The following is an 11,517-nucleotide window of genomic DNA, read 5'->3' on the forward strand; positions in this document are numbered from 1 at the left end:
ATTTTGAAAGGTTCTTCCAAGAAATTTTAAAAGATGTGGGGGCCTTTCTTTGTCTATGCAGAGTTATCATCATCAGTTATCCCTCAATAAGATCTCACTTTATTTTATTTACTTCTTCTCTGTATTTATTGTAACTCTGACCGGAAGGATTAGGCTATCATGTTTAAGATAATATAAGAGCAAGCTGACTGTTAGTATTGTGTTAGCGTTTTGTTAGTTTTGTGTTGTTGTCTTTTGCTACGTTTAGTATGTTGTTGTTTTGTCAGCTGTATTGCTGTAACATCACACTGTCACTCACAGTGCTTTAACACCATTGTCAGTATAAATATAAAAATCAATAAACAAAGTTTATGAAAAAAAAGAACCCAGTTTGCATCTCATGAGGTTTTATGAAGAATATTTGAATGATAAATAATGTGATTCTAATTTGACCTGTTTTGTTGACCTGGTTCCCTTTTTAACATGACAAAAGTTCAAACTGATAAAACTTCAGTCAAGGCCTCTCTGAGTGACTGTGATGACTGAGCACCATTTCACAAAATCAAAATGCAACAGCACCACCTACTGCTGTGCAGGTGTACATTCAGGGTGAGGAGGGTGCTCACTTACAATTGTGTTAAAAGCATTTCCATCCAGAGAGTCTCCCAGAACATTAATGGCAACCAAAGCAACCTGAAATCATAAACAGATGATGGTGAGGTGGTGGAACGAAACATGACTGCAGGAGAAAATACGAAAAAAAAAAAAAAAAAGCAATGCATGTGATAAATGGGTGAATAGTACTGAGAGGATAACGGTGAAACAATTTCACTGCAGTTTAAAGGATAACAATTGTGATATCCTTCATTAACTTACTATCAACAAATCCGTTAAAAATATTAAAACCAACAATGAACTGATCCTACTTAAGTAGTATCTGTGTATTCAAAGCTTGATATAACTAATTTCTCTCCGCTATAGATCTCCGTTGTTTTATAAACAATGAACATGGGAACTGAAGTTTAGTTTGAGTAAATCCCACATAAACTGTCCTGCTGCTGTAAATACTGACAAAAGCAACAAATGTGCATTAATCTGCTGTTGAAAATAGTCCCCAGTAAAGGCGCTGTTTATGGAGCAAAACTGTTCCAGGAAATTACTTAGTCAGATTTAAAAATTAATCCATGTATTTATGATCCATTTTCAAAGATTTAAGATTTTCTTTAGCATGAACAAATGGGAATGAGTCACAGACACAGATACACTAATACATTATTGGTTTTGGTCTTTTCATGGGATTTGTTTATAGACTAACACCAGCCTTATCTGGTGAGTAAAAACATATCAATTACAATCCTGCAATTACGATTCTGATCATTCTTTTGCTCAATAATTTAGTCTCTAAAATGTGAAAAGTCCATTACATTATCATCACAGTAAAAAAAATAACCCAAAGTATTCCATTTACAAGGATATAAAATGGAGAAAATAAAACTAATCATCATATTCTATAAACCAGAACAAGCGAAAATCTGGGATTATACTTGATAAAGGACATTTGATTGATTAACAGACCTGGAATCAATTAATTTTCTTTCAATCAAATAAATCATTATTCAACTAATCATCTCAGCACTACTGAAAATGCAAAGGAAACTTATGAGTTTGAGGGAATAACTGGCAAGAAATTAATTCTAAAGAGTGTCTAATAAAGCAGTCATTTGAACACATTCTTCAAATGAACACAACACATATTGTTATTCTTCTTTACATACGGTATCTATCAGCCACATTTACAGTGCTCTTTAAAACTGTCTCATATCACTGCAACACATCACAATAATGAGGCTCTCAAATATTATCTGAAAGGTGCTCTGACCAGTGTTGCTATTGGATACCAGGGTGATGGCAGTGTAAGTGCTGTCACTGAGAGCCTCACGCAACAGATATCACACAAAATAACTACTACTACCTTGTGTGTTCTTAGTAGCGAATGACTTTAAATGATCTGAAGAAATAGTTTTTAAAAGACACTGGCTGTATCTAAAGATATGACGAGATTTCGAGCAAGATTTTGTTGCTTATTTCACATTCTATTTATCAATTTAACCTAATAAACTCTGGAAGGCAACACCAAAACAAACAAAATACTTTTTTTTACAACCCAAGATTAAAAGCTGCCCACAGTCTGGATCAGACCAGACTTAAGTTACAGGCAGTGAAATAGTGAAGGTGCATCGCTAGTATTAAACAGAGTACCTGATTGTATTGATTGTAACCGTTGACATGATTCTTATGAAAGGTTATTCTCAGGTATGTTCCGATGGCGTCGACATGGACCGACTTCAGCTCCCGAGCTTTGAAGCCCGTTTTCTCGTTGTCTGACAAAGACACATACCTGTGGTGAGAGCACAGTGTTGCTTTTCAGTCCAACTTCTCTGCTGTGATACAGTATACCAGACTAAAATGCATAGCTACATTTTTAATATATGTTGAGCCCTCACCAGAAAAAAACTATGATCATTGTTTACATTTTTGAATGCTACAACATCCCAACCTCCTAAACCATCTAGTATTAACCTACAACTTCTAGTTAAAATATACAAGAGGGTGCAAGTCAAAACAGTTTGAAGTCCCACCCGAGCCTGCGAAGCTGCCCTGGGAACCCTGGAGTGCTGGTTTCAGGGAGAGTGTCTCCAATGTGGAACTCCACCTTAGCTGGGATCAGGTACTGGTGGGCCAGCAGCTGCAGCTTCCTCACCCTACTTCTCTCCACCAGCTGGAGGGTGACGTGTTGAGGGTAAGAGCACAGCCTGCAGAATATTTGATTCACGTAATATTGAGTTTCTTGAAGAGGAAATTACACTTTTTTTTAAAAATGTATCTATTTATTTATTTTTATTCATTAGAAATCTAAGAAAACTGCCATTCATAGGAAATGTTTTATTGCTTTTGCAGCCTATGAAGTTATAAAGTTGCCATGAACGAATGACATGCTTTTCAAACAGAACGCTTTGTATATGTACCTGCCGGATCTCCAACCATTGACTGTGGGCGCATGGACCATGAGCTCCTTGGCAGTGAAGTTGTCCTCATGACTTGAAGAGTTGACCACGATGAATCCTATCTTCCTGGGCATCCCTCTGATGGACACTGACATAAACAAGTAATTTTATTTTTTATATTTGATATTTAATATCTGAAAGTGCAAAGGAGTTCGATTAGTGACAGTGATAACTGCATAGATGATGTTCAGGTACAGTTATACCTTTTTGAAAGTGCCAGGAACGTCAATTTTTAATGAATATCTGCAAATTAGTCCGTGTGAATTTGTGTTCAACACTTTAGAAATTGTTTATTTTTCTGAATGGTTTTGTAGAAACAAATGTGAGTGTTTCTCAAAGTAAAGTAATGAAAAAAGTCAAGTTTCAGTAACAAAACTCAGGCATTGTATCAGTACTAGAGCTGATAAATTCGCCCAACCACGTCAGTGAACTCATCTACAACCCTTACAACAAGGGGCAATGTTGAATATTTACTAATACAGCCCAAAACTAGTTAGTCAGAGATTAGACAGCAACTACCAGTTTTTAAAAGAATAGATTTGAATACAATAAATTCATTTCATCCCATAAATTCGACAATAAAGAATAACATGAACGCTATGAAACAACCTTTGGTTTGGTAGCAGTGTGAAATAGTACTAAAGTCATTATTTTTGTGTACTGAATGTATGTCAGTAGCTGTGAGGCTTAAAGACACAGAAGACAGAATATATTAACCGGCCAGTTGTACGGTTCTCTTCAGGGAACATAAACTATCCTGAAAATAGCAAACAAACCCCCCCAGGACAGAACAGAGAGGTCCTTCATGCTAACTTGACCATGTTGGGCGGGGGGCATTAGCTAACTGTTAACAACTCAATCAGCCAACATAGCTAGTCTTACATTAGCTATATTGTAAAGGTATTTTGACCGCCTGAAATCCAATAAATGTCCTGACAACTGTCACATGTTATGTCCTCCCTTTTATTGGTGTAAAGTTTAAAGTAAAAAGAAGTTTTCTTGAGCGTATTTTAAAGATATCTTACCGCGAACATCACCGTACCGTTGACAGCTTGTAGTCCCATTCCATCTCCATAACCACCGTTGACAACAACCAGCGCGGTCATGCGCAATGGTAGGATTGTCATCAGTCGCAATGGATTATGGTTGATATAGTTTTATTACTAGTTCTTGACATCAACAGTTGTTCTTAAGCCTGTTTGCCCCGATACACACACGTCTGGTTGTGTATGTTTCTACGTACACTTTGCGACGAGGACAATATCGATATATATTCAAAATACATTTTTTTAATGCGTTTTGACAACTTCTTCCTGGTGCTGGGTGGTCTGGAGCAAGCAGCGCGTGAAGCTAGCAAAAATGCTACAGGAAGTAAACTAGGTCTTCAAAATGAAGGCACAGCGTGTAGCGTTATTTTCAAAATCTTTGAGGTTACTAATTTCATTTTTTAATTTAAATATTCCTTTCAATTTACAGGTTCATATTCCAGTAATGATATCGTGACTTTAAACAAAAAAATATCGAATTATACATCAATATGTGATAACGGTCTAAAACTGCAATTACACAGGGACTATCAATACGACACGGAAGCCTAATGCATTCACTTGAGGAAAAAAAAGATTCTGCTCAGTTTTTCTGTTATAATGAGATAATTATCTAAGATAATATTTTAAAACGTAATAATTATCGAATTATCGAATCTAATAATTATGTCGTTCAGAAAAACAGGATTTTTTTAGAGAAAAGTTTTCTTTAAAAAAAATCTGCTCTGTTTTTTCTGAATTAACGGAATAATGATCTCCGAATTCTGACACAATTTTTTAATAAGTAATGATTATCTAATAATACAATTTAATAATTATGTCGGTCATTCAGAGAACAGGATTTTTTTTTGAGAAAAGTTTTCTTTAAAAAAAATCATTTATAGCCAAAATGCTATGAATAAGGTTTTCTCTGGATAGCAGTCATCCGCCAAATTTCACATTTCAAGTCACATTTTGATTATAATTATTCGGCATGTTGAGTCTGACATGTACCGTTATCTTCCTCAAACCCATATGGCCAAAGGAATAATTATTTATTTTGAAAACGGAAAACGGAAGTGGTGTATTTCATTGTCTGTGCTACCTTCACAACGACTGGTACCTCATACCAGGCAGCATGGATGACATGGAGAAATGGCCTGAAATAGAGAAAGCAGCGACAGAGAAGAGGCGTGAACTGGTTCTACAGGGTCCTGGTGTCGACAAGAGGATTTCCTGTAATGGGGGTCTCACCGGGTCCATCTATTCCCTCACACTGCTGAATTACCTGGAAGTTAGCCAGTGTCCGAGTCTGACAGAGATCCACGAGGACATCCAGCATCTGACCAACCTGCAGAGCCTCATCCTGTGCAGGAACAAACTCGCCTCCATCCCGAATGTCATCGGCAGCCTCAAGTCCCTGAAGGTCCTGGACCTGTCGGTCAACAACCTCAAGGTTTTACCGGAGGCCATCGTCCGGTTAAGAGAGCTGAACACGCTAAACGTGAGCTGCAACAGCCTGGAGGTGCTGCCCGAGGGACTGAGCCAGTGCATCAAGCTCTCCACCATCAACGTCTCCAAGAACCACATCACCGGCTTCCCCGCTGACTTCTACTCCGAGCGGCTGGAGCTTCTCAGCAGCCTGGTGGCCTCAGACAACTGCATCCAAGAGCTGAGTGGAGATGTTCACAAGCTAGCTGCTCTGAAGGTGTTGTTGTTTACTGCCAAACATGCTGTAAAACAATACAGATGTTATTTGAATAGTATTTTGAATTTGGCATACACACAATTACAAAATTTTTTACTGTATTTATTCTTATTTTTACTCATTTATTCTTACTAAATATACAAATGATCAAGGTCAGGGGACTCCAACCTTTTTTGCTCCAGGAGCTACTATGACAAATTAAAGGGGCTGAGAGCTCCTCTAGCTGATATTTCCCCTCTAAAACAACACAGAACCTAAAATTACCACTTTATTCTCATAATATTATGACTTTTGTCTTGCAAAATTATAACTTTAGTCCCTAAATTTCATTTTTTCCCCCTCAATCTGGTGCTAATACTCCATCGTAATGCAAGAAACAGCTCTTCTACATCATTTTAATGAGCACCCAGTCCACCACAATGAGACAAAGTTAACAAATAAAAGATATTTTCTTTGTGAAACGTACTCCTGTGTGAATCAAAGATGTGCCGAATTAAAGAGGAGCTGTCACTTGTTTCGGCGCACAGCTTTAATTGTAGCTTGCTAATATACAGTGAAGCTCTTCACTGTCAGATTTTTAAACAGAGTTTAGTAACCACACAAGACAGGCCAGTAATGTATCTGTACCAGCTTGAATATAATATACTCTGGGCTGTTGTTGGAGCTGATGCTCTTCTCCAGAATGTCAGACTAAGTTTATGTGCTTGGTTTTGTGCCCGTCTTCCCAGGTGCTGGATCTCTCCTGCAACAAGCTGAGTGAGATCCCCTCTGATCTGAGCGACTGCCCCAAGCTGAAGGAGATCAACTTCAAAGGCAACAAGCTGAATGACAAGCGTCTGGAGAAGATGGTCAACGGTTGCCAGACCAAGTCCATCCTGGAGTACCTCAGAGGAAAAGGAAAAGGACGACAGGGAGAGGATGGAGCTGATGCGGATGGCGGACGCAACGCAGACAAGAGGAAAAAGGGGCAACAGAGGAAGAAGAAGGAGAAGGCGGCAGAGGAACAGGACGAGGTGGAGGAACTGAACAAGATGGTGGTGAGGGTTCTCCACGTTTCAGACGCTCCCACGGCGCTCACGGTCAAAGTGACCGCTGAGGTTAAGGACGTGCGGCCGTACTTGGTGTGCTGCGTGGTCCGAGGCATGAACCTGAAGTCTGGGAATTCTCTCAAACGGTTCCTCGTGGCTCAGGTGAGGTGACATACATAAGACCATGTTAAATAAAAACATAACCACATGTGCAGCGCCGTGACCAAAAACACTTCCCTGTTGTTTTCCCAGACGAAGCTTCACGATGATCTGTGTGGTAAAAGGACGACGGCGACCATCGCAACTCATGATGTGCAGCTTCTCAAAGGTCCACTGGTGTACGACGTCAAACCTCCCACCCAGCTGAAGGTATCCTCATGGTTCATTATTTTCAGTATTCTGTCCAGACACAAGTGCTTCACAGAGGCATTGAAATATATTAAACATAAAACATTAAGATGACATTAAAACAGCATTTAAAAACAAATTTGAATAAATAGAAATAAAAATATTTGAATACATGAGATCAGGTAGGAAACTTAGGACAGGGGTGCAGTGATGATAGATAGATAGATAGATAGATAGATAGATAGATAGATAGATAGATAGATAGATAGATAGACCAACAATAATAATAATTAACAATAAGCAAATGCACCAGATTAATAAGATGTTCTGTATGTGAGCAGTGATGTTTAACTCCCTGATCTAACTGAGCTGACAGTCTCAGCAGATCTCAGGTGTTCAGGAAGCTTGTTGCACAGGTGAGGAGCAGAGGAACTAAAATCTGCCTCACCTTGTTTGGTCCCTGGAACACTGAGTGAATCTGACCCACCTGATCACCTGAGGGGTCCGGATGCTTCGTGTCGTACAAGTAGATCAGAGAAAAGTCTTCTGGTGTCTCCCAGATGTCGTCAGTTTTATGTTTGTGTCAGTTGCTGTGTGGTTCTGTGTTGTAACTGAGAACATAATGTCTGTTAGATCGTTCCTCTGGGTCGGAAGGAGATGACGGCGGTGGAGCTGATAAGACACCTTCACCTCGAGGCTGAAGAGCTGAGGAAGCAGAAGAAGAGGCAGAATGTAACTGGCCTCCACAAGTCAGTACAACACACAGTGAATGACTGATCCACACAGCACGAGCTCTGTCTCTCCTGAGGGATAACTGAGTTAACTGCAGCCTGGAGTCAAGGGACAAGGCTCTTGTGTTGAGGGCACATGAACTGATTTTCAAAATAAAAGAGAAATTATCTAATTTATTTTAGTACAGACATCTGTCCTTTTCGTTTGAGCACATGGGGGCAGTATAAGAATGTTGGACCACAGCTTTAGTCTGACGTACTTGTTGTCAGTATTGAATAAGATGTAGGTGTTAAACACATTCACTTGAACTTGAACATTATTAAGGATCACAAGCTTATTTAATCCCACATATTGAAAAGAAAATGCAGAAAAATTAGGATATAAAAACATGATTGATTTGTGTTAGTGGAATTCAAATAGTTTATTATTATAACTTACATGACTCGTAAAATCTTCTTTACCACTGTGTGCTTCAAAAGTAAAGTGCTACTTGAGTTTCTAGCAGTTTATTAGCGACCAGAGAGGAAGACAAAACCTTTTCACTGTGTTGTCTCCGTCGACTAGTCTCTCAGCTGTGCCTATTTTTCTTTTTTTTTTTTTTACAGATACCTGCAGCTTTTGCAAGGAAAAACCGTCTATCCCTGCCTGGTCGACGCTGAGGACCATGTGATCTCATTCCCACCTATTACCAACAGTGAGAAAACCAAGGTGTGTCTTCCTGGTTATCATGATTGCATCTTTGATCTAAGAGAGGATTTTATATTCTGATTTAGATACAGATTCTTAATTATGCTTTTTTCTATTCCAACTTTATCAAATCTATTTTAACAAATATAAAATTACAACACACATTATTGTACAAATGTTAGTTTTATTTTAGTTTTATTTTGAAGCTTGGTAAATAAACAGCCAATCAGCAGCATCATTAGATCTGATAACCATACAATATGTTTCAGCGTCTTTTTGTGATATAGTAGAAATAAAAAACATGATCAGCTGATTGTACGTTACAGATCAAGAAGACCACCAAAGAGTTGTTCTTGGAGGTGACGAGCTCCACCAGCCTGCAGACCTGCAAAGACATCATGGATGCTCTGATTGTAGTAAGTTTCTCTTTCCTTTTTCTCTTTCCTCTTTCTCAGAAATCAGAATCAAGAATCATTTTGTTTTTTTTACAACTTGGACCAAGAGAAGCTGCAGCTCTGACGGTATCAGTAAAACTCAAACCGAAACTCAGCTCATCACATATTTCGCGACCTCAGTTGACCTTTCGATCACAGGGTGGGAGAGAGGTTGTTAGTCTGGAAGCCGATGGGACATCTCGCTTTTCTCACTGACAGGAATAGAACTCTTGGGGAAAGTTTTGGATTGAACAGAGTGGTCTGAGGAAATGAAGAAAACATGTGAAGAAGAAGCCATGTACAGAGTCTAATACTGACTTTACCGCAAAGGTATTGTGAGTAGTCCGACAAATCATTTGCAAAACGGCAAAATTGTGGTGAAAATAAAATTAATATACATATATATATAATACTGTTTTTAAATGTTTTAAAATGAAATATTCTCTTAAAGATGTTTAAAAAACCACATCATATATGTGTTTGCTCTCTCAGTCAAAATAGAAAGCTGGTTAGCAGCAGGAAGAATTAAAAGGAAAGAGTTCAGAGACAGATGGTGAATCGACAAGTTGAGCTTCTCCTGTTTTCAGTTGAACCCCGAGTGTTCGAACATGATTAAAGTAAAAAGTGCTCTGGGGCATCATTAGGCGTCCTTATTGTTACGGGGTCGGATGAGGGGCGCCAGCATTTTTCAGAATTTCAAGTGGACCATGAGTTGGAAAAGTTTGGGAACCGCTGATATAGATTTTCAAGAAGAAGCCCTGAGAAGTTAGTGTGTCCCAAATTCATATCACACACTGATTCTGAGCAGACTTTGAGTATGAATTTGGGACACATGTTGTGTTTACTGTCTCCTTCCTCCCCCCTTCACTCTGTTTTCTTCTGGACAGATTTTTGAATGAAAATCATCCAAAAAAAAAACATTTCAAGAACCGAAGTGTTAAAGTGCATCTCATAAATGGTTTTAAAAAGAAAAAATCTCACAGGTATTTAAAGGCTGTTTCCTGTTTCATCACAGAAAATGGCAGAGTTGAACAAGTTCACAGCGGAGCATCAGGAGGAGGCGGGGTCAGACGGGGAGGGGGAGGGTCCACCGGAGCCGGCGACCAGCAGCGAGACCTCCAGCGAACTGATCGTCCAGCAGGTCCGAACCATGGACCAGGACGGGAACCTGAAGGTCGTCTACCCGTCGAAGACCGACCTCTCCAAAGACGTCGGCAATTTGAGCATCGTTTGGTAGTGGGCTGTGGACAACCTGCAGTGTTTCCACTCATTCACATACTTACATGAAGTTATTCACAGATTAAAGCAAGGTTTGACAACATGCAAAAAACAAAATGTACATCCTTTTACTTCAGGGAGAAAACCTGATCCTGTAGGAGTCTGTGATCAGAACATTTCTGATTAATGTACAGCTTTTTCAACCACATGCCCATAACACTTAAATAAATCCTCTTCCTGCTTCCTGACAGCATGATCAACACGACACACTGCAAAATATCCTTATTTTTGTATCATTTACAAACTGGTGGAATTAATTTTGTTCAACTGACATTGACTTGAACTTGGATTGATCACTTATCTGTGTCACAGGAAGATTTGTATTTCTATTTATCAACTTACAGCTCTGGCATTTTCCCTTTAAACAGCAGCAAACAATGTCTACATGAGACTAAATAAACTTGACTTCTGTTTTCATTCATTATATTAATGTTATTATTATTACATTCATTATATGTCACACACACACAATGTCTCCTGATCCGCTGGAGTTTCTGTAGGTTTTTGTGTTTTCTTCGTTCCAGACATTGAAGCGACACCGGCTCATTCCAACCACAAACTCCCTCCAAACACTGGGAACATAAATTGCATCACTTCCTGTGCAGCAGAGGAGTTTCAGCTGCTGCTCCAAATCTGTTCGTGCACATATGGAGCATATTAAAATCTTTCTCTTTTCTGAAACAAGTGTCCAGGCCAAGCTGCCCACGTCCCGACCACGTCAAAACATCTGTCTCTAAACCAAGAACAGGAAAGATTAAGATGAGATGAACCTTTATTGATAGAAATACTATATACAATAACAATAAACAATGTAAAAAATTAATTAAAATAAAAAAGCTGGACTTAAAAGCTTTTATATTGAAATTTCGACCTGAGAAATATAATTAATTCCGCCTCCTGCTTAACAAGTTATGATGTCATCTTGTTCACGGCTTTATGCAGTGAAATGTTTTGAAATGACTCCTTAACAACCTGCCTGCGATTTAACTATTCCATAGTGTTATTTAAATATAGTTCTGGAAGTAGTTTCTGCATTATATTTATTAAATTTTTTTATATCACTTATCTTTATTGATTTTGAACATGATACGTCACTTTTCCAGAGTGGGTTGGGCTTATCTTTCAAGTCTTCCTTGAAAAAACGTTCCCCTCTTCCCTCCGTACCAACCCCTCGCCAATGAACTGATGGAATTAATTAAGAAGTTTTAAGATCTTTTATATGCATACTAACAT

The 11,517-nt window shown here is 38.7% G+C and overlaps 2 protein-coding genes across 3 annotated transcripts in view; one reads left to right on the forward strand and one right to left on the reverse strand.

The window, feature by feature from the left end:
- Positions 1–4,126, reverse strand: part of cep104 (centrosomal protein 104) — a 32,813-nt gene extending 28,687 nt beyond the window's left edge. The window contains exons 1-5 of one of the 2 annotated variants that reach the window (XM_056384367.1): positions 4,070–4,126; positions 3,006–3,132; positions 2,619–2,792; positions 2,239–2,377; positions 610–672 (exon numbers count right to left, since the gene is read on the reverse strand). In XM_056384367.1, coding sequence (XP_056240342.1) covers positions 610–672; positions 2,239–2,377; positions 2,619–2,792; positions 3,006–3,118 — 489 coding nt within the window. In that variant the 5' untranslated portion in view covers positions 3,119–3,132; positions 4,070–4,126. The remainder of the gene's footprint in view (positions 1–609; positions 673–2,238; positions 2,378–2,618; positions 2,793–3,005; positions 3,133–4,069) is intronic. The other variant, XM_056384368.1, reaches the window with a different exon arrangement.
- Positions 4,127–5,160: 1,034 nt separating this feature from the next.
- lrrc47 (leucine rich repeat containing 47) lies at positions 5,161–10,708 on the forward strand. Its single transcript, XM_056385461.1, has 7 exons — positions 5,161–5,777; positions 6,506–6,967; positions 7,058–7,174; positions 7,787–7,902; positions 8,491–8,593; positions 8,899–8,988; positions 10,022–10,708. The coding sequence occupies exons 1-7, from the start codon at positions 5,208–5,210 to the stop codon at positions 10,241–10,243; spliced, it is 1,680 nt and encodes a 559-aa protein (XP_056241436.1). The 5' UTR covers positions 5,161–5,207; the 3' UTR covers positions 10,244–10,708.
- Positions 10,709–11,517: the final 809 nt, after the last annotated feature.

This window comes from Seriola aureovittata, chromosome 9 (genome assembly GCF_021018895.1).
Source record: "Seriola aureovittata isolate HTS-2021-v1 ecotype China chromosome 9, ASM2101889v1, whole genome shotgun sequence".
Classification (NCBI taxonomy): domain Eukaryota; kingdom Metazoa; phylum Chordata; class Actinopteri; order Carangiformes; family Carangidae; genus Seriola; species Seriola aureovittata.